The 23,038-nt window shown below is 38.5% G+C and overlaps 1 protein-coding gene across 3 annotated transcripts in view; it reads left to right on the forward strand.

Moving 5' to 3' along the window:
- Positions 1–23,038, forward strand: part of scaf8 (SR-related CTD-associated factor 8) — a 28,161-nt gene that overhangs the window by 3,098 nt on the left and 2,025 nt on the right. For 2 of the 3 annotated variants that reach the window (XM_018731011.2, XM_018731019.2), the window contains exons 3-19: positions 16,160–16,204; positions 16,673–16,834; positions 17,048–17,204; positions 17,485–17,612; positions 18,016–18,192; positions 18,382–18,458; positions 18,737–18,965; positions 19,083–19,214; positions 19,313–19,419; positions 19,850–20,043; positions 20,148–20,248; positions 20,543–20,656; positions 20,862–21,018; positions 21,351–21,487; positions 22,174–22,312; positions 22,408–22,473; positions 22,637–22,867. In XM_018731011.2, coding sequence (XP_018586527.2) covers positions 16,160–16,204; positions 16,673–16,834; positions 17,048–17,204; positions 17,485–17,612; positions 18,016–18,192; positions 18,382–18,458; positions 18,737–18,965; positions 19,083–19,214; positions 19,313–19,419; positions 19,850–20,043; positions 20,148–20,248; positions 20,543–20,656; positions 20,862–21,018; positions 21,351–21,487; positions 22,174–22,312; positions 22,408–22,473; positions 22,637–22,867 — 2,353 coding nt within the window. The remainder of the gene's footprint in view (positions 1–16,159; positions 16,205–16,672; positions 16,835–17,047; positions 17,205–17,484; positions 17,613–18,015; positions 18,193–18,381; positions 18,459–18,736; positions 18,966–19,082; positions 19,215–19,312; positions 19,420–19,849; positions 20,044–20,147; positions 20,249–20,542; positions 20,657–20,861; positions 21,019–21,350; positions 21,488–22,173; positions 22,313–22,407; positions 22,474–22,636; positions 22,868–23,038) is intronic. The other variant, XM_018731026.2, reaches the window with a different exon arrangement.

The following is a 23,038-nucleotide window of genomic DNA, read 5'->3' on the forward strand; positions in this document are numbered from 1 at the left end:
TTCTAGACACGATACCATTGTATAATTAAGATAAAATGTATTATGTGAGTGGTTTCCGAAGCAGTCATTTGACTGTCTGGACACCCTCTGTCTGGTCAGCAAGTTTATTACACCTACTTGTGTGATTTACAAACTAAAAGGTCAGAGAAGTCCCAGTACAGCAGCTAAACTGTAAACCATTTAACTGTCTTGCATTTGCTTGTGCTGACTGTATTGCTGAAATGTGTACTGATCCAGCCACATGAAACTGCAGGCGGTGCCTCTACAGATCATAAGAGACCTGTCCTAATAACAAGTAAAGGAAAACTTTGCAGCTGGTGTTAAAGAATTCATACTTCTTGAAAGTGTCTGGAGACGGCAATATTCCTGCTTTTCTTTAGGAGCCAGATGGAGCTGTTGCTCTGCCATTAGTTGACATGTTTTTCTAAATACCACTGAAATGCTACTAGACTCCTATTTGTTCAACAACACATATTTCCAAAACTTAAGTACATGAGGAATGGTAAAATTTTCAGGATTTTATTAACCTTTTTGGGATTCACTTAATGAAATGCTTGCAGTTTTATTCTTGTTTAGCATTGGTATTCATATACTTTTCCTTAGGGTCCTCTCACATTTTTTTTCCAGAAATCCTATAGTAGTCTTAAAAAACTATTTGTCTGGAATTGAATATATGCCTTTTGACAGATTAAGTACAGTATGGCATTATAAAATTATTTTTAAATAATTTGCTGACAAAAGGGAATTGGTAATATCAGCAATTTTTTTTTACCTCATCACTGTGGTGAAAAAACCTACTAATGCCTAATATAATTAACAGCATAAACATTTTACTTTATTCAGGAATTTAACAAAGATGGGGTAAGAATATCTTTTTTTAACTAAACTACTGTACAGTAAGTACATGTGAAGATAGGAAAGACACAAAATAGATTATATTTAAATACACAAAAAGTGTATTACATCAACAGAAGGAGAGATTTGGATGCAGACACCTGATTCTTGAGTACAGTCAGTTTGTCACATACTACTGTATAAACCAGTATACATTACTCAAGTAGCTGCATATACTTTTCCATTATTAAACAAATAGTTATTAAAATTATTAAGCATAACAAACACGTACAAGATCAGGAGAAGTGAGCCTGAAAAGAAATGTGAACAAAAAGGGGAAACATTTCTCAGAACTGTTATAAACTTGAAAAACAGTGCGAAATTAAGAAGAGATTATATGTTGTGGAAGAGTCTGCACCTGATAACATTATGACTTCAACATCATTCCTGAAAAGTCTGCGTCTCACTGACTCATGACTTCTGTGTCATCAGGAGAAACACTGTCCTCAGACACCTGAAAAAAGTCTAATACCAGCAGTAGTTGGTCCATATACTGAACATGGGTACAACTTTTCTAGGGCCATTATACAGAAAATATGCAAACCGCGAGTCCGTATGCCCGGGCATACATGTTTTTCTTGAATTTACGCCTTAATATATTTAGTGATGGAGAAATTCTTTTTCTGAGCTGTAAGTGAATTAAATTATTGTGCTTAGATTTTCAAAAATTCAGTGATCTTCGGATTTAGCTTGACTGTTCCTGTCAGTATCTCATTGTTCAGAGGAGTGTGTGATTTAGACAGTTACACCATGTATCCTAAAATCAACTGTTTAAATTCTCTTTAAGAAAAAAAAGGTTTTTGGAGTTTTATTCATGTGGATCGATTTATGTACGTTGAAAGTTATTTACTGAAGTAGATCTGACGTAAAGCGTTTCTGGGTTTTGTCTATAATCGATCTCTTAATGATAATCCAGAATACACGTGTGGTTATGACACCTTAATCACTGTTCTATAATATAACATCCAAAGTAATGTATAGTCTTGGAGGAGCTGTGGCTGGCGTGGGTACATTTTATCCTCCGATTTGTGGACATTCACATTATGTAAATATAATAAACACTGTTCTATGTTGCAGTTGTTCTAGAATTAGTTTAAAACTCAGTGTGTTTTGCCCCCATTCCCACAACAGCAGCACATTCTTTAATTATGAGTCTCTTTTCTGTTGTTTTCCATAGACATAAATAGAAGAGCAGACATTTTTAACCACTGTACCATGAGGTACTGCTGTACCAACCTTTTAAATAAGTGGAGAGGTACCATTCAGTACATGTTCAGGATATAAGCATTTTCACATAATCTTTTCCAACTCATCTGCCTTACTTGTATTGTGTAATAAATGTGAATGTTTGATAAATTAGCTACAGAAGAATTGTGTGTGGCTACTTACATGGTACTTTTTTGAGGTCAACTGCCTATAGTGACAGTAGCTCAGGTGTTCACATTAGCATCTCTGTAATTACTCTAAACTCCTTGATCACGTAGTCCCAGATCATGCTAGCCTTATTAACTATGTTTGCCAAAGGTTATCTGTGGAGGGTAGCACTGTTCTTTTATCTAAGCACTCATTTGTTGCCTTTTCTTTAGCATGTAGTATATAATTCTAGCATGAAACATTCCAGCCTGTTGATGGCATTTTGCTAACATCTGCTACACTACACAGGTTTTTCCTGCAACTTGTATACCACAGTTAGTGGAGATGTTAATGGTGTGAAAGTCTGTTTAGGCATTTAAGCACTAAACTGAAGTTGTACTTTTGATTATGAGATTAATTTAACCGTCCCTTTTTCTGATAAACCAAGGCAATTGACAAAACAATTACACATGCTGCAGTCCTCCAGACCAGTTCTCTGGAGTTAATGGAAAGCAAAGGGAAAGATTGGGCTGACCTCACAGTCTGGCCCATGTCATGGCTGGTCATGCCTCAGGACACCTGTTTGCTGGAGTGAGCTGAGGTGCTCACTCAGTTGCAGTAGAGGTTTGTGGGTCACCACAGGTAGATTACCTTGGACAGAGGTGTTTGATAAAGAGTAGTCATAAGTAGGAGAGCAATGTAGGTAGCAGATTTGTTCTGTATTGACTAAGAGATGACGTTTGTATTCTGTTCTCCACCTTTGGACTTCCACTTAAACATATTCAGTTTGTCATCAGCTTTCCAGATGGGTTCTAACTACAGCTCAGTTTTAGTAGTACATTTACGTTTATTTGTTCATTTACAGCTAAGTAGATACCTTTCTCAAAAGCAACGCGCAACTCTTGCAACTGCATTTCACCAATGGAAAGAGTTATACATGTAGACTCTGCTCAAAGTACACAGTTTGTCCAGTGCCACCATTATTGGCAGGATACATTGTACAAACGTTTAAAATTAGGGAGTACGATTTTCCTTTGAAGAGAAAATATAGTGAAATTTTATTGAGTGGGTAGGAGAGTAGGTCAGAAGTGGGTCCATGGAGATGTTTTGAGACCTTTCTTGAATGTTGAGAGAGATTCAGCAGTCCTGAGTGAAAGAGGGAGATCATTGTACCACACTGGACCAAGAACCTTTAGGCTTAGGATTTTGATTGCTTTCAACCATTTCTTTCTTGTAAATATGCATAGCCCTCCAAGTCATTTCTGTTTTTGAAGAGGTTAATCTGTGGCAGTTAAACTAGTTGGTGTGTTGATAAGGGGAGGGACTAGATCTCAGGCATATTTAAGATCCAGAGTCATATGCACTTTTCCCTCAAACCAGTATACAGCTGCAAAGAAGCAGCAGTAGAATAGGATTTGCTCGGTTTCAGGTCATGAAATTATCCATGTACAAGGCATGGCTGGAAAATGCTTAGAATGAAACTGAAAAGGAAAGCTGCAGATCTGTATTCTTCATATCAAAGGACCCAGGTACAATGGGCAGGGCTTTGGGGTTGAGTGACACTGTCAGATAAGGTTCGACTTTGTCGTATGTATGGACCGAAGCTAGAAGCATGTAAAAATATATTCCCTCAGTATTTTGTAATTTGGCTGTTTAAATACTAAGCCTTAAGCCTGGCTTCTACTGTGGAAAATGCATTTGAGTGTAAAATTTTTGGTCCTTTTTTAGCAGGGCACCTTTTAATTAAAACCTGACTGAACCAGCCTTATTGAATAGTTTTATTAAACACACACACACGCGCACACATTTTCAGAACCGCCTGTCCCATACGGGGTCGCGGGGAACCGGAGCCTACCCGGCAACACAGGGCGTAAGGCTGGAGGGGGAGGGGACACACCCAGGACAGGACGCCAGCCCATCGCAAGGCACCCCAAGTGGGACTCGAACCCCAGACCCACCGGAGAGCAAGACTGCGGTCCAACCCACTGCACCACTGCACCCCTTTTATTAAACAATTTATTAAATTATTTATTTAAACAATTTTAAAAAAGCCTGATGCATGATGAGCACCAGTGAGTACAGATTCCCTTTCCAGACTGAATCACTAAATAAGGACTGGCTTTCTCATATCTCCCTGTGCCTATTTGGTGCATTTGCTTTTCACCTGTCTCTAAACTTGAGGGAAAAGAGTACGCTGTAGCTTCTCAAAGTCCACTGTGGTGCTGCTGCATTCACAAATTGCTGAGAATGAGTGCATAATTTCATGCGTGTGACTTTGTATGTACACGGGTCATGTTGATGTTTGTAAAGCTGATGGAACACTGTTCTACCTGTTCACTGAAAAAATGCAACATTTGTAGAGCAGAAGCCTTAACCAGTATGTTTCTGGTGACATAGAATAGTGTTCCTCAGCTTTAATGTCACTGTTTACACCAAAGCCCTGCTCACTCTACCAGTTTTACGTGACGTGTAAGGGAATTTGACTGCCTATGCTTGGAAGCATGTGCTATGCCTGTGAAATAATGCCTCTCTCACCTTCCCTCAGCAGTCCCCCGACCAGCGCCCTGAAAGCCAAGCAGGAGGAGGGGCGTGAGAGAGGGAGTAACTGAGAGATAAGGGCATCCTAACCATCTTAGGTAGGAGATGGGGCTGTTTCCACAGGAGGATGGAAAGCTGATCTGATCCAGTTTGAAAGCCGTGTCGCTAATGCCTATACATGTTACACGTGTAGGAGAACGACTGTATCAACTAGCTGCCCGTTCCTCTCTTACAAGACATACCACGCACTCTAGTTACATTAGATGAGCTTCTTAGCTCAGGTGGCCTGCTTTACTGCTGCTTGCAGTTTTTTCAGTTTTTTTTCTTTCGTGGTGATCTTCACTGGGAGGAGTTTTGAGATTGTTCAGGTTCCTTGTGTATTTAAAGTCGTAGATGTGCTTGGTTAAATGCTTCTTTTTGAATTAACCATACAATGATGCATCTAATGTAAAATAAGTTTGAGATTATAGCAAATATGCTTAATTTTCTTGATTAAAATTCAGTCTGCAGTGCTCTGAAACTCAGTTTTGAGTTTAAGCACTGACAAGGAATTTACAGTTTTTATAAAAGCCCTGTTACAATTTTGTGTTAAATATAATTTTTCTAATTTATCTGGGAACATGTTCTCTGAATAAATGTGTTTAGGCTTTAAACTGTACATTAGTATACACTGACATTTTTGAAGTTGGTTTGCATGTAAGTTTCTGACAAGCAGTGCTAAGAACAAAGAGTTTGGAGTTCTCTTGCTATTTTGTGTTTTTTTTTTCTTTCCGCTTAGACTTTTTTAGATTTGATTATTCAGCTTATATGGTCACAAGGCTGCGTGGAAGGTGATTGTTTCGTCTTTCATGTTTCATCTCAGCTGAAATTTTAGTGTGAAAGATAACTTAAGTCTGAGTGGCATAGTTTTTGAATGGTTCCAGTCCAAGGACCTTATGCTGGAGCTCCATTTTATTCAGATTTAAAGCAAGACTGTTTATCATGGCTTTTATCACTTCTTTCCTGACATGTGGCTTTCTTTTTAACCTTTCTTTTGCAGCTTGTAACCTTTTCAACATATGATTTGCCCTTTGAAGTGTGCTACTGAAATCACTTTCCCCTTGCTGAGTTTCAAAACATAATACCTTTGCCTTACATACTTGAAACATATCCAGGATATGTCAGTGAGGCAGCCTGGAAACATGGAATTGGTGATTTCAGTAAATTTTATTAACAAATCATAACAAATCATATCATTGAATGAGCAATCTTTCATAATCTTGCTGTTGTCAATTCTGGTCTTATAATATTTAAAAAAAAAAAAAAGAATTGGTGGGAGGGTATCAGGATTTGTCTATCCTGTGTCTTATGTACCTACTCGAATTATGAACCTCGATGCAGCAAGTGGTAGGGAACAAACTAGGTTTGCTTGAGACTTTCATGTCTGCAGCTATGTCTCCTTCTCTTAATGTAATGCATAAATTGTACTTTTGCTGAGATGTACGTTGCTTTGGACAAAAGCGTCTGCTAAATGAGTAAATGTAAATGACATAAATAATTCCAAGCATCTTGGTCTACAAAAATCTGACATTGTTCATTGGTTAGAGAAAAACAGACACTAAATGAATAGTTTAAAACTGTATTGGTAATTCTCAAGTTACAGAATGTGCTACTTACAGCTAATTGTACTGAACTACAATCATCCCATGAACCTTATTGTATTATTTTTGAGTCCCCGCATTTCATCATGAGGTTCAACAATGACAGCTTCGTCTGTTACACAGTAACACCAGCTGCATTTGCACTCAAATTTCTTTTTGACTCAGTTATTTCATTTGCAAAGGTACTTTATTTGTAGAACATTTGTTTGATTTTATTTTTAACTTAATTTAAAATAACTAGGAAGTGGAAAACAAAACTTTTCTGATGGTGCAAAAAAGGGGAAGGACAGCAGTTAGTGGAAATAATAGTACAGCATTAAAATATAGATAATATGGTGTATTTTTATTATACATTAGTATTTCAACTTGATTAATGTATGAATTTATTGAGAAATATAACAAAACCATATTAGTTATTAATATTATTATATAATATTAATATTATTCTTAATATGATTATTATCGTATATTAAACCGTGTATTAAAATCGTATTATTATTACGGTGTAACTGTTCACGCATCGTAATTCCATAAGCAACCCCAGATACAACCTTTATTCAGCCACTTCTGTGGCATTGCATTTGCTTATTTCTGTATTTTATAATTTTTTCTTTTTTTTTTTTTAAATGGTAGGAGGGTATCGGGATTTGTCTATCCTGTGTCTTATGTACCTACTCGAATTATGAACCTCGATGCAGCAAGTGGTAGGGAACAAACTAGGTTTGCTTGAGACTTTCATGTCTGCAGCTATGTCTTCTTTTAATGTAATGCATAAATTGTACTTTTGCTGAGATGTACGTTGCTTTGGACAAAAGCGTCTGCTAAATGAATAAATGTAAATGTAAAATTATTATACAACATAGTATTCATGAATGTTAATTGTTTTATACATCTTTAAAGTTTGTATAATGCTGTATAAGAGGGTTTGCAATTGAGATGAGGTTACCAGAATGAAACCCCATTGTAGTTTAGGTGCTTTAGGAGCTTACTTTAAAATGTATTCTGAAGGCAGAAGTTACAAAGGTGTTTTGATGTTAGTTTTAAAAAAACAGCAAAAAAAGTAAGTAAAATATTGTGCAGACCTGTCTAAACAGGATCACTTAAACAGTGAATTCATTTAAATCAAAGCAAGATCATTCTCCACTGCTTTCAAATTGACATATTAATGCACAGTTTTTAGAAGTTCATGATAGTTCTAAATTTGTCCTCTATAATTTTTGTCTGCATGCATCATATATTTTGGAAAGTTAGCAGTACAAGGGCGGAAATTGTGTATACATTTTTCTGGTATGGAAGCTCAGATGGAGTAACCAGTGTTAGTATACTGGTATCAAAAATATAGATAAAGTTGCAGAAGTTAATGGAATAAATGATTGTATTATCATAGTCGAGCTTGTAATGGCTGATCAGATAGCAAATATTGTCTCAGTCAGTGCTCCTTAGGTAGTAGGAAGTAGTGACAAGAAGGGTGAATTCTGGAATGACTTAGCAGTAGTGTGTCGAATCCCAAACTAATACTTGGTTATATATTTTGTTTCTTTGATTAGATGTTAAAATAACACTTTTAATTTGGTTAAGCAAGCCTAGTTTGGGTTATCTCATATATTGTATGGTGTCAGGTCGGCAGAATTTTCAGATGTCTGATGTAAGCCCAGTCTAAGACATGGTCCACCTTGCTTGTTTCTCGACCACCGTGTATAAAATGGTCTGCGTTGCACTGTTGCGGTCAACAGAGGGATAGACGCTAAGCACAGAGCAACCTGAACGTTTCTCTTTCAACTTCTTTGACAGGATGTTCTGTTCTCCATCTCAGCAGAGTACTTTCTCCGTAAATGGGTGCATTTCATCATAGAGGCTGACTGAGCTATAAGATTAGTGCCAGTCTCGCAAGTTGCTGTTGGCAAAAAGCTGATAAATTAGTGCCATGTTGGATATGTCAGTGGTAAGGAAGGAAAATCTGCATAAGGGCTAATCCATCCATCAAACCAGTCCAGAATTGTAGATAGTTTTTATTTGTATGTAAATTTTAGAATTTCCATATGAACCATAGACTAGATTCCAGCTCTAGTGCTTATACATCGAATGACATGCAAAGGTTTTCTTTGCAATGTTGTCAAGGGATGCTGTGCTCCTAAAGAGTTGGTTATGGAAGACATTGCGGAAAAGACTAATGTTGAATAAGGGCTTGTTATGACAATAACAAATGGTACAGAAAGAAGACAAGCTTTCGTTCACACAGGTGTTTTACCTCTGAGTTCATAATGATGAAACGAGGTGAAAAGAGCCAGGGTATGTGATGCTGCATAGCTCAACAACCATACCAAACCCTCACTACATAGGAGCACAGCAGGGAGCAGCCTTTGAGTGAAATCCCTGATGTTCGGCCCATAGTGCTGACTGCATCTTGAGCAGCACAGAGGAGCCACTGGAATTACACTCTAGTTTGTTAGGATGTATAATGAAGAAGGGTGGCTGGGTCATATTTTTTTGAAAGGACCTGTATGTAGCCTCTTACAGTTTAACCAAAACCTAAGGTTGACTTTGAGTTCCTTTCCTTAATTTCTACTCTTTCAGTTTGTATATTCATGAATGGAGAGCCCGGACTGTGCACAGAGCTGGAGAAAAAATGATTACCATAAAATAGGATTTTATTGGCCTGTAACTCCAGGTTGTAGTATAACTCTGCAGTATTAGACTATCTATAGTGTGCTTATCATTTCCCATGGTTACCCTGGAGCACAAAGGTGTTTCGATGGCTGCTAAACTGGGATGTCTTAGGTGTTTAAATTTTGGTTCTAGATTGCAAATGAGATACCAGAAAAGTTTTCACTTCAGAAGCACTGTTCTGAAAAATACAAAATTGCTTCCCTTTCACAATAAACAATATTGAAGTGTTTTCTCCGTGAGGGTCAATTGTTTGGAAAAACTGCTACTTTCTTCACATTGCAGTAATGCGCCAGAAGGGGAACTGCTGTACCATGTTTGTTAGTAGATGTATTCCACATAAGGAATGCTCATATGCAGGGTGCTGTTCTAAAAGCTCCCCTAGACATCCAATACACTGTTCATCCTTAAATATTTTAATTCTCCCTCACACATTAAAACAGCCTGGCATATACATAATCTGTGTTTCACAGATTACAAGGTCTGGTTGTTGCTGATACTCAAAGTATAAAATCTTTGACTTGAAATTCCAAGTAACAGGTAAATTTAAATACATTTCAAACATATTTGAGAAGATGAGGTCTTTACTTCTGTATTAAATGGTATCAAATTTCCGTGCTAAAAATGTCTGCACTAATCTACCATCTGATGGTAGAGACCATAGTAGATTCAAAATTTTAATTTAATAGTTAATGTCTGTTTCATCCATTTCAAGCTGTTTCTTCCTCACGTAGTATGATGAATCCAGGAAGTACACAGCAGTCTGATCAGATAGCTTGTGTAAAAACTTATCTGGGCACTGGATACAGAATGTATCTGTTGACTGTAATCAAATAAGCTTTAGAGCATGTTTTCATGTGGAGACTGTTAAGCATGCTACTTCAGATGACGTTCTCATCTCATTATTTAGCATTTCAGTTGGAAAATGTCAGGATTTTTATTTTTGGTATTTCACTCTATAGATATTGCACATAATTTTGGGTATCCTATGACTGTCTTGTTTCACTTGGGATTTTAGCTTTCCAGTAGGTTGCTGTAATACAAGCAAATGAGAGCACCTTGTGAGTGAAAAATTTCAGTAACATTGTTCAGCACCTCAGTACGCATTTACATTTATTTATTTAGCCGACATTTTTATTTAAGGTGAATTGAAATGCTTGAGCTATTATACTAAACTTTCTACAATCATCCATCCATCTATACAACAGAGCAGTAAAGCGCATGTATACATACACACCATCAATGGACAATTTATAGTGACCTGACCAGTTCACCTGGACTGCGTGTCTTTGGACCCAGAGGAAACACATGCAAACACAGAGAGGACATGCAAATTCCACACAGACTGAGCAGGGATTCAGCTCATGTCCAGTCGTGCAGCCCTGGTGCTGTGAAACATCAGCCCTACCTGCTGAGGCACCGTTCCATCACTAATGACAGTGCGTCAGTCAAGATGTTTTAACTAGCTATTCATCTGCCATTTGCCGTAAATGTAGTTTTTTTTTGTCTTGCTTCCTGGATGATTTGAGGGTTAAACGAGGACATGCTCTCCATCTCCAGTAGAGTTGCTGGTGGTTTCTTTGTGTGCAGCTTTTAGTACCTCTCAATTGTTTAATCAGTGTCGTCATTTTCATACTAAATTAACCACCTCTAGATGACACCCTAGTGGTATGATTGATACCTTCAAAACCCTATGGTTCCTGTATTCGCTTAAATTTCTTTAAAAAAAAAAAAAAAACACTTTGTTGAAGTGACTGTCAGTACCAAAGGCCTTTCTGGGGTCCTTGTGTATCAGCCAATAAAATATCCAGCATTGTACTGTTTAAGGTTTTGTTCTGCCTATCTCACACCCTCACAGATCTTTTAATATGAAAATATTTGTAAATAGCACTTTGTCTTTATAAGTCATATTAGACCATGTTGACATACAACAGTTAAAAGTATGAGTTAATTTTATGGTCTGTTGTGCTTGATTATTGGAGCATATAATTTTAAAAGAAATTACAATGCCATAAAATGAGAGTAAAGCTGTTTTCATGAAACATTATGTCACGGATGTATATCTGAAGACAAATCTTCATATAGGTAGTAAAGTGGCAGTTAAATCTGGAGAAATTTGTATGAAAGTATATGCGTGGCCAGCTGGAAATTTTTTTTTTTTTTTTTTTGAAACAGTTTTAGGAGGAAGTATTTTACTACTTTTATTTTTTTTACACTGTCTTGATGATTTATGTGTATGCTTATTTTTAAATTGAATGCTTTACAGACATATGAGGATTTGACTTTACGCTGAGTTTCGTTGCATACTGTTATTTTGGCTTACAAGGCAGCTCCTAGCATTTACAAGGATGATTTTGATTTTGTACGTCTCAACAGCTGAACAGCACAACGCATTTATATTTATTCATTTAGGAGACACTTTGTCTCCAAAGCAGAGTACAATAAATGTTATCTAGCATTTAGCAAACAATTTTATCCATGGTCTACAAACACACTAGAGTACACTCTGGACAGGATGCAATTCCACCACAGGGCAATCTCACACACTAAGCAATTTAGTTACCAATCCACTTGAAACATGTGTCTTTGAATTGTGGAAGGAAGCCCGTGTGAACATGGGCCGAACATGCAAACTCCACAGAGAATACGCAGGGATTGAACCCATGTGGATTTGCACAGCCCAGATGACCCGTTTTTTCATTGTTTCACCTCTTACAATCATCAGGTCACAGTGGATATTGCAGCTGCTCACAGTGCTTGAATGGTGTGAGAGAACACAAATTTTATCCCTGTGCTCAGTCTGTGTGGAGTTTGCATGTTAAGCCCACGTTCTCTTCTGTTTGTTTTCTGACTCAGGTGTCTTCTCGCTGTGCAAAAAGATTCACTTGGCACTGTCACAGTGATAGCCTGAGTGAATTTCCTCATGGGGGTTTGTAATGTATGATTATGAGTATTATTATTTATTTATTGTTAAATAGCCCCTGTTTGGGCTATTCAAACAATGCCAGCTTGTTCGAGGGAGATTTCATTGGTTTGTTTTCATTTGATTTCCTTTGTCTTTACTGTTCCGATTTGGGGTTTTTTCCATTAAAGGTTAAATTAATACATAAACACTATCTTATGTACGTATGTTTTGTGTTAAGCGTATACTACGCAATTGCTACAGCACAGCTGAACGAGTGCAAGTAGACAGCCATGAGGCATTTATTTGTGTTATAAATGCTAATGACTGAAGTAATGGTATTGATTTTGTTTGGATTTGGTGATATTTTGGCGATAAATAAGTGTCAGTTTTGGAGCCTGGGAAAATACACATTTTTAATGTTGAAGGTAATGCTAATTACATCTTCAGTTTATGAGAACTCACTCTGCAAAAGGTTTTTCAGGAACATTACTTTTGTAAGATGGGGGAACTATTTGGCATTCTTATTGCTCTAGTAGTGCTAAAAGAACAGTTTCTTTTTTCATAGTTTTGTGTAGAGAAGCACATGAAACTAAACTGAAAGGCTGTCTCATGAGACAACATAATGGATGGAAAGCTTTAAAATGTGATTTCATCTCTCTTTGAAATACTGTTTCATCGGGCCATGTTTGTTACCAAGAAGCTTACCCGAGTTCCATGCATTAGTTATTACCAGTGTGGTGATGTTAACCTTATCGTTTATTATCAATTGTTTTATCTTTTCATATTTTTACTAGGTAGTTCTAATTATTGTCTACAACCAAAAAACACCTACACATTTTCAGAAGAAAAGCTAAGTTTATTTGTATCTTACGCACATGTTCAAAGGCATTCTAATTTAAAGGGTTGAATCTATTAGGCCATGACTTCATTCTCTGCAGAACAGTAACAGTTCCCTACCACTCTTCTCTCTCCTTTTTATGCGGTATGAGTATGCTGTCCATTTGTATTATTCATCTGAACAGTGGGTGCTGCTTTCAGGGGCAAGAGCAGTGATATCGTGCTTCTGGAATGGAAACGGGTTGAGAACACAGGGTATCTGTTGGTAGCTGAATGGAACAGTTGTTCAGTTACTGAATTTCCGTGTTTCTTCTCTGGCTTCTTAACTTATGAACACAGTTTTAGATAGGTAGTCTATTTACAAATCCATTTTATTCTTAAATCCAAAGTCCCTTTTACCATCCATGCATCTATCCATTGTCAACAACCGCTTGTCCTGAACGGGGTCGCAGAAAGCCGGAGCCTTACCCGGAAACACAGGGCGTAAGGCTGAAGGGAGAGGGGACACACCAAGGCCAGGACATCAGACATTAAACCTATTTGAATTTCTACAAATAAAAAAAACAATTCCCCCCAACCTCCTCATGAGTAGTGATGGTTGATCAATTTTTTTTTTTAATGAGTTTGCTGTGTTAGCTTCTGGTCACTTTCAGCTTTGTTCTCTGCATGATCAAAAGGTTGATAATGAATACATGCCTTGATTCCTTTACAGGCTAGGTTTTGTAAAAGTCTTGAATAAATATATCTTTAAAAAATATAGTTCAATATATTTACATTTCAGTATTTTTTTATTAACTTTGAAATATATTAAAATTATCTCATATAAATCCCCTCAAATTCAGTGCCTCTTAACTTATGTATCCCATAAATGTACAGCATTCATTATCTTGTTATTGATCACAGACAGCAGCGCTGTCTTGTATTCAAAAGGCCCAGATTTGAATTCCACTTTCTGCTGTAGAACCCTTGATAATAGTACCCCCCTAAATTAATACAGTAAAAATTACCCAGTTCTATAAATTGATAAGTCATCCTAAGCATCTTAACAGTCTAGTCGCTTTGAAGAAATATATTGGTTAAAAAGGTAAATGTGAATACACACAAGACAAATTGCATTGATTTGAACTGAGACACTTTGACATTCTTGTTCTGTTTGACTGTGTTTTACTGCTATATAACAGCTGACTGAAGAAACACAGGATTTGCTCTAAAACACAGGAATTTTAGAAAACACTGATGTGAAGAAAATGCAATTTAAAATAAATAATCTGGACAAAATTTTGTGTCTTACACAATTTAAATCTTGTGGAAAAACATCTTGGCAAGCTTTACACTTAGGTTAATGATATCTACTCCTTGTGATGGTTGGGGTTTGACCTAATTTCTGTGATGTGGTAACAAGTTGTGGGCAGTCTTTGCATGCAAAAAAATGTAAACATTACATATTGATAAATTAGAATACACCATTAATTCTCCAGTTCACTTAGACCTCTTTTTTTATTGTAACTAATTTACTCAAAGTAAATGCATTTCTATCATCCAACTCACTGCAGTGTAAAAACTGTTTTGTGATTTCTTCTGCGTTTATCATATCTTATTGAAATCTATACAAGGGTGATCTGTGAACAAATGTTATTTTTGCTGTCTTGATTCCCCCCAGAAGTCTTTTGGGGGAATTTTAGTAGTCTTATTTGTACACTGTACTCTCTCGAAATTCTTAGATCCTTTATTAAGCAAGCTGCGAAGGCACAACAAGCATTCGTCTTGCAAGGATACTAATACAAGTATGCAAACTTTTGCTTACGTAGAATTTGTGTCAAAAACAGATCCTGGGTACAGTCTTTCTAATTCACTTTCTCCAGGGTTGTGTCCAGCTCAGTTAAACTAGACTGATGTTTTGTCACACTTGAGAAATGTAAACTAATGCAGAGTGTTGAAAAACATTTGTCAGTGACAACATGAAACACACACACATTAAAAAATAACCAGTAATTGGACTTATGCATTTCAGTGGTGGGAAGGTTGCAGAACTCCATGTGCTGCAAATACTTGTGGTAGTACCTATCCCACAGAGATGTGCATTAGTGCTTCATATTGCAGTTAAGTTGGTGCCACAGTGGTTAGACCTGGAATAGTACTTGAATCTTGAGAGGGTAGTTCATTATAAAAAATGGTTTAAAAAAGAAATCAATGAAATTTTTAATTGTATATTTTTAAATAGAAGTATCTCTGAAGTAATTAAAAAATATAGACATTAAATGCATCAAATCAAAGGTGAAATTAAGTGCATTCCGGGAGACCATTCGTATAACATTAGATGTTAATTTTTTACGGTCACTGACATTGCTCACAGTTTTTAAATATGTTCACCAAAAGGGTATTAAAGGTCATTTAATCTGCAGCAAAATATTTGAGTGCTTAGTAGCAGAAAATCTAAATATTCTCACTTCATATTTTTAACTCTTAATTTACTGAGACATGTTTACTTATGTGTTGAATTTGTAAAATGTGCATGTAATGCAATGTGATTACACGGTTGTGCTTTCAATGGAACTTTTCTATTTTGGTGTTTCTTATTGCCTGTGTATTGATCTTAGTGGATGTATTTGTGAAAATTAATTTTTTAAATGAATTACATAAAATGTGAAGTTTTTTTTAGGAACTTACAAGCACTACTTTTGCTCTTGGCCCCAGTTTTTATGCTTTAGTTTTATGCCCATTTGGGCATAATGCTGGGAGGTAAAAAGTGGCATGTGCCATGCACTGACAGTCACTGTTAAGTGCACATGAAGTCACTTTAAAGACAATTCCCACACACACACACAAACATACACTGTGGGATTTAGTACAGTGGAGTCATAACTTACTTGAAGAATGAGGGACTGATACTGTGCATAAAGTCAAAAATCATATATCATTTTTTCCCCTCACAAAAAAAGTTACTGGGGTCTCCCACATAAACCTAAGACCTTCAAAGTCAAATGAGCTGCATTGTATTTATGCGTTGACTTGTGAAAATGCAATACTCTTAATTAACAAACACTTCTATCTCAAACAGAGGCTAGAATTCTGTACTAGAATGAATTCCACTTCAACTTGGGCTGACAGTGAACCAGTCCTAATGGGACCCATCCAGAATGGTATAGATGTAGGAAGGGGAAACAAAGTCTTCACCAAGCTAATGTGCCCTTTATCCTAGAGAGATTACTCCTATCAATTACAGTTCCTCTGTATGAAGAGTACCCTAAAAATATTTTTGCTGATATTAACCAATTTCACTGTGTACAACAATGCCTTTGATATATTCTTTTTTTCTTTTCTCGCACAGTTCTACAAGCATGTCGTGCAGAGTGTAGAGAAATTCATTCAAAAAGTGAGTCTCATCCAACCTGACAGCCTACCTTATATATCCTCACACAAACATCTAGGACAATTGTGATGTACTTATTGGTAATGAAAGCCTGTGCTTTTCAAAATTATTGTCATTGGTTATGGCCTTTTTATATGTTAGTGCCCACAAGCATCCCTTTGGTAAGATAGATCTGAATTAAAGCCATATAAAATGTCATAAGCTTGTTTCCATGTTTATCAGTCAATAACACATTACTTTGAAGTTTTACTATCATCATGAATTTAAAATTGTACCCATATGTTAGTCCAAGGATATTGCTAATGAAAGAGCATCACTCATTCCCTGGTATGGCTTCACCAGTTCTGAATTTGATTATGCAATTTATTTATTTATTTATTCACTTACTTACTTGTGTTTGTTTATTCATTCATTTGGAAAATTCTGTTCATAATTATTCTCAGTGAATGAGTAACCAATTCTGTGTCACAGTGCAAACCAGAGTATAAGGTCCCAGGGCTATATGTCATTGACTCCATCGTACGGCAATCACGGCACCAGTTTGGTCAGGAGAAGGACGTTTTTGCACCACGCTTCAGCAAGAACATCATCAGCACGTTCCAGAACCTCTACCGCTGCCCTCCAGATGACAAGGTCAGTTAAAATCAGATGCAGTGATACTGCTAAGAGTGATAGCCATAAATTGAAGAAAATATATGTATTACTTTTCAGATTTTCCTGACTTAGAAGTAACTTAGTCTGTAAATAAATTGCCCACATTTCAGAATGTGAAACCTGTCAAAATTCTGCGGGGTACTGGAGGTTATGCCACAGAGACCAAATCTTCTGTTTGATTTTGCCTTTTAGAGTAAGATTGTAAGGGTGCTCAATCTATGGCAGAAAAACAACGTTTTCAAGAGTGACATCATCCAGCCCCTGCTGGACATGGCAGTGGGGCTTCCTCCCCCAAGTGTTACACCAGTCACAGGAAGCAGCGCAGCACCCGTCAACAGTACTACTCCCGGTCAGTGTGTCAGCAGACCCGGACTTGCAAACAAAGCTGAGGCAGCTTCCCGGCATATTGTTCAAATTTGATACTAACTTAAAATTATTTTACGTTTTCTTTACAGCCCTAAGTTATTCTGTATGTAGACGTTCAAGTTTCCATTGTCTTCTAGTATTATACTGACCTCTAGTGGTGAAATACCCTGACCTCATTTATACTCAGGTTTTCAGAAAAAGTAGGTGTTTTGGTTCACTGAAGATAGAGGTTAACAGTTCTTGTTCCCTTCTTTATGGCACAGGCACCCCAGCCACACCTGCTACACCAGCCAACATCGTACAGAACCTCCCTGACTGGGCTTCACAGATCTCCAACACAGACACCGTGGCTGCAGTGGCTCAGATACTGCAGTCCCCACAGGGCCAGCAGGTAGATACTCTTAGGGGTTCTTGTGCAGCAACTTTATCCCACTGTCCTCTTAGATTTTTCAGTCATTCCAATGTATATAGGTGACAAATTGTTCTGTTGCAAATTTTTGTCTGTTGAAAAGTTCTAGTTTAATCATATTGTTTGGAACATAATGAAGACTCATTAGCTACTCTCAGCTCTGTCTTAGGTTGGTGTCAGATTTTCCGGAGATGAACTGTTAACTCGCCGATTGATTCATAAACTCCCTCTTAACCAGAAAAGGGATTAAAAAAACATTAACTAGACTTTAGATTCCTTTGTTTGCTTTGATTGTCTTGAAATAAAGCTCTGCCTCTTGCATTCTTTGTGTATCTTTGTGTGTTTGTATATGTGCCTCAATGTATTGACCACTACCTGCCCTCAGTTGCAACAGCTGGTGCAGAGCCTGCAATTGCAGCAGCAGAAGCCACAACCCTCCCTACTGCAGGCTCTGGATGCTGGCCTCGTGGTCCAGCTTCAGGCCCTCACCGCCCAGCTCACAGCTGCTGCTGCTGCCAACACCTTTAACCCACTGGAGCAGAGGGTGTCCTCTTTCAACAAGGTTAATTCAAGCTCCCAAGCCAGCCATCACATGCAGGGTCTCAGCAGAAACTTTGCCTTGAATTCTTTTCTTTACAGATTAAGCTTTTTACATGTTGTTTCAATTCATCCAGTTTGTTCTAAATTAGTTTTTCTACATATAGCAGTAAATGGTACATTGCCTGAATGTTGACTTGCTCTGTGGTTCCAGAAACTTCTGGGTCAGTTTGATTTTGGGAATGATTCTGAACGCTCTGAGGAGTCCAAAAAGGATACATCATCTCAGCTGTAAGCACTGTCTCTATGGGTAATGGGAATGCTTTGCTGCTTGTCTTACATGTAAGAAAATGGTACTGTATCCTCCATATTTTGGGTGGTTCAAGTGTTCCTGGTTATAGAGGTCTGAATAAAAGACATCTGAACAGTAGAGGGTTATAAAATCTCATTCTAATTATGTTTGATTTTTAACTTATTCTGGGAAGCAGTACTGTCAAAATCACTGATGGTGGTGTAACTGTCAGCACATTTACAGTTCAGTGCTTTGCTCTCTCACATTTACTATCCAGGCCCATGGTCTCAGAGTCCATCAACAGCTCCCTGTTTCATCAGCTGGCTGAGCAGCTGCAGCAGCAGAACCTGGAGCAGTTCCAGAAACAGCTCCTTGAGCAACAGCAGCAGCAGCAGCAACAGCAGCAGCAGCAACAGCAAAAGGTTCCAGTTGCTACTCACACACATCTGTCAAAATCCAGTCCCCAGAATGACCTGTGTTGTTTCCAAAGGGTTAATTATGAATCAGTGAGTTATAAAATATTCTCCCTCTTGCTAAATCTTTCCTTCAGGTTACTCTGCTCCTTGTTCTTTTTGTGTGACTTTTTGTTTCTACTTACAAATAAAACTGCTTGGTTTTTTCAGACAATGTCCATGGAAGGCCAGGAGACCTTGTTTGGCTCTGAAAATTCAGCCACCCCAACGCAGTGCAGTAGTCAACAACAGCTGCAAGAGACTGAAGTGAAAATGGATGACTCTATTGACAACCAGCAGCAGGTGAGTTGCTCATTAAGGAAAGAACTTGTTCATCAACAGATTCATACATATTTTTCGTTGATTCTCCTCTTTCCTTTTAAATGTGGCGTGAAATGCAGGATATGGACATCGATGAGGGCCAAGACACACTGGATGGGGAGATCTTTGAGTCTGAGGAGAAGGCAGTGAGCACACGGTCAAGGACACGGTCCAGATCCCGATCCAGGTGAGTGCCGCCCTGACTCAAGGACTGAATGGCTTGGACCTGGTCTCTTTAATGTTGTTAAAATTATTTTTTCCTCTACCTAAAGTTAGCCTTGTATTGCTACATATGTGCAAACCCAACTGTATCATATAGGCCTTTATCATAAAGGCCACTTGTGATCAAAGCATATATGATTATAAATGCAGATTATGTGGATAGCATTAGAGTTGTCACATTTGCTATTAGGAACTCCTGGTTTTAAATTTACACTCCAAATGTAGTACCCATGACCTAGAACCCTAACCCTGAAATGATGCAGTAAACTTTAACCAGGTGTAATAAATGGATAAATCATTGTAGTAGCTCAGAAAATAAAGCTAACATTGTAAGGTGCCTTGGGCAAAGGTGTCAAGTTGCATAAAAGCTTTTCCCTTCTGTGTCATCACCACAGGTCTCCCAGAAAGCGGAGGTCAAGGTCACGGTCAGGCTCTCGGAAGCGTAAGCACCGGAAGCGGTCGCGCTCACGCTCCAGGGAGCGCAAGAGGAAGTCGTCACGGTCATACTCTAGTGAGAGGCGTGCCCGGGAACGTGAAAAGGAGCGTCAGAAAAAAGGGCTGCCACCTATACGCTCCAAGACACTCAGTGGTAAGAGGACAGTCTCACCTTCCTAGTGATTCTCTTTTGAAAATTTTAGTGCATTTTGAGTACACAGTGAGGTTACAACTCTTCACTGGTCTTATTTTTTACAGTGTGCAGTACAACTTTGTGGGTGGGGCAGGTGGATAAGAAGGCCACTCAGCAGGATCTCACCAACTTGTTTGAGGAGTTTGGGCAGATCGAATCCATCAACGTCAGTATACCTCACCCGTTAGACTGTCACTTTGTTATGTGGACACACAATTATTGTATAGCCATAAATCTTTCGTTTGGTCATCACATTTTCTAGAGCAATGCTTTTGGTCCCCTGCGGGGGTGTTCAGTGGTTGTTTAGCATGTTGGCTCCATCGACATCTCCTTTGTTAATTGTATTTTGGAAAATGGTAGCCTTTGAATTGAACATGAATTCACCTGCTGTTTTGAGAAGTAATTCCTAAGACCTGTGTGCACTAAATTTCTGAGCTGGACTTCATCTCCTCTTCTTCAGATGATCCCACCAAGAGGTTGTGCATACATTTGTATGGTCCACAGACAGGATGCCTTCCGTGCCCGTCAAAAGCTTAGCACTGGCTCCTACAAGATTGGCTCCAAAGTGATCAAGGTTGGGCAGGGGAGGAGTGGGGGGTGTTAAGCCTGTTATAGTCTTCTTCATTTGATGACTCCTTTGAGTTTTTAACCATTTTGATATGAAGTAAGAATGGTGGCTGGTTCTCCTCAAAAAGGGTTGTAGCTAAGTTCTGCATGCATCAGCAGGGTGTTCGTTTCACAGATTTTTCTAACTGGATACTTTGTGACTCAACTTGTAGATCGCCTGGGCTTTGAATAAGGGAGTGAAACAGGAATACAAACAGTTCTGGGATGTAGACCTCGGAGTGACTTATATCCCCTGGGAGAAGGTTAAGCTAGATGATCTAGAACGTTTTGCGGAGGGGGGCATGATCGACCAGGAGACTGTCAACAGTGGTAAGTCTTCAAAGTGTTCTTCCTGATAACTTTGTATACCAGGATACATTGCCTTTAATTTTACTTTGTGCAGTTTCCATCAGGATAGGAAAAAGTTTTATAGGTGTGTTTATATATGTTCGTACCTACTTATTTCTATTAAAAGGTATTTTCAAGTACGTAGGTCTTTATTCTAATTTAGTTATTGATGTAAAGGACTATTAATAATTATATTCAAACTATACATGTGACACAGAAACTGTAGAAACAAATATGGAAAATGTGCTAAGTGTGTTATCTGGAAAGGTTGTATTTTATATAACTCCATGCCTGTATTACTCTCATTGTTGCAGAGTGGGAGGCGTCAAGGAATTCAGAGCCTGCCAAGGAGCCCCCGAGTCAACCTGCAGCCAGCTCAGAGCCCAGCACTTCCAGCAGCACCCCACAGACTGAGGCCTTCACTCAGCCTGTAACCATGATGCCTGTGCAGGTTGTGGGCTAGTCTTCAATGTCTTGTCTCTTTTCTCTCTGTATGTATCTCCAGAGTGTTTCCTGGGAAGGTGTATGCTTCCTGAGGAATGAGGGAAATGTTTTACAGGAAGTCATCACAATGGTATGAGGGTAGCAAAAGCCACTTAAAGTGAGACGAGTAAATGCGCCCATAGTTCTTACACTTTCACAGGTTAATGATGTGAAATATATTGCCAGTGGCCATCCTGCCATGATGGTTTTTTCTGTCCATCGGGACTGTGCTTGTTCATTTCACGCTACATCTTTCCTTATTTCCTTTTCTGATTTTCTTGTTGGTTGAATTCACGTACCATTAGTTATGTTTGTATGTTCATGGTCTGTTCTGTGACAGATGACTGTACTAGGGTGTGATTGCTGCCTCGTTCATAGAAATTTAGACAGCTTCCTAAGTATTCTTCAGTTCCCATTTTCATTGTACAAAATCATTTACATGGTGCAATTTACATTGATTATTCTGGGTATATGTGAAGGTGGAGGAAGCTTAGAATATAATTTTCTCTATGTACACTTTACAGGTAGCACTAAAAAGGGAGTTTACAGAGGTTAAAACAGTAAGCCATTAAAGATAGATGTATTCATTCAACAAAACAATTGTTAGAATTGTTGAATGCAGTTCTGTCTGACTTCTGCAAACATTTATTTCAGATTCCCGTTGCACAGGGTGTGCCGGCTGTGAGTCTGGTACCTCCTTCATTCCCTGTCACCATGACAATGCCCCCCCCAGGATTTGGCCCCCCTCCTCCTTTCTTGAGAGCAGGCTTTAATGCCTCCCAGCCTCCCCCAGGTCAGTACCTGAAGAACCAACAGTGAATCAAGTTTCTGCCTTTAATTTCTTTGTTTTCCCATTAAAGTAAAAAGTAATAAATTTTCCCTACACAGGTTTTATGCCACCACCTGTTGTTCCTCAGACATCGGTGGGGCCTGGGATTCCTTCAGTACCAACATGTGAGTTGGAGCAGTAGAAAAAGTAGTGTTCAGTGTGGCATTTTATTTCAGCACACAGTACTGTTTTGGGTTTGGTTCAGCATGTGTTTGAAGTGTGTGTTGGACAGGTAGATCTGATCAGGGTTCCCAGTTTCACATTGCATGTCTCTCACTGTGCCTGCAGCTCTGGTCCAGCCCTCCATATCTGCAGCTCAGGAGAACTCTAAGGACTCCCCATTTGGAGCCATGGTCCCCCCAGTGAGCAACATTCCTGGGACCTTCATCCCTCCAGCTGTGCCTGGGACAGGGGTTTTCAGTCCGGTAACTGTGCCACCCCAGCCAGCACCTAGCGAGAAGGCCACACCCACACCAACGGCAGACAGCATGGACACCAGTCCAGACATAACCCTGCAAGGTAGCACCTCACTCAGAGGGTCTTTCCCATCTGTGGATCCAGGAAGCCTAAAAGGGGTCATGTTGTGTTCATAGCTTAAGATCACAGACAATGTGTCACCATTATTAACCATGGTCATGAGTGAAATCGCATTCACTGCACTTGAGGATGTGTGGTTTAAAAGGGTGTTTC

This window comes from Scleropages formosus, chromosome 15 (genome assembly GCF_900964775.1).
Source record: "Scleropages formosus chromosome 15, fSclFor1.1, whole genome shotgun sequence".
NCBI classification, from domain to species: Eukaryota; Metazoa; Chordata; class Actinopteri; order Osteoglossiformes; family Osteoglossidae; genus Scleropages; species Scleropages formosus.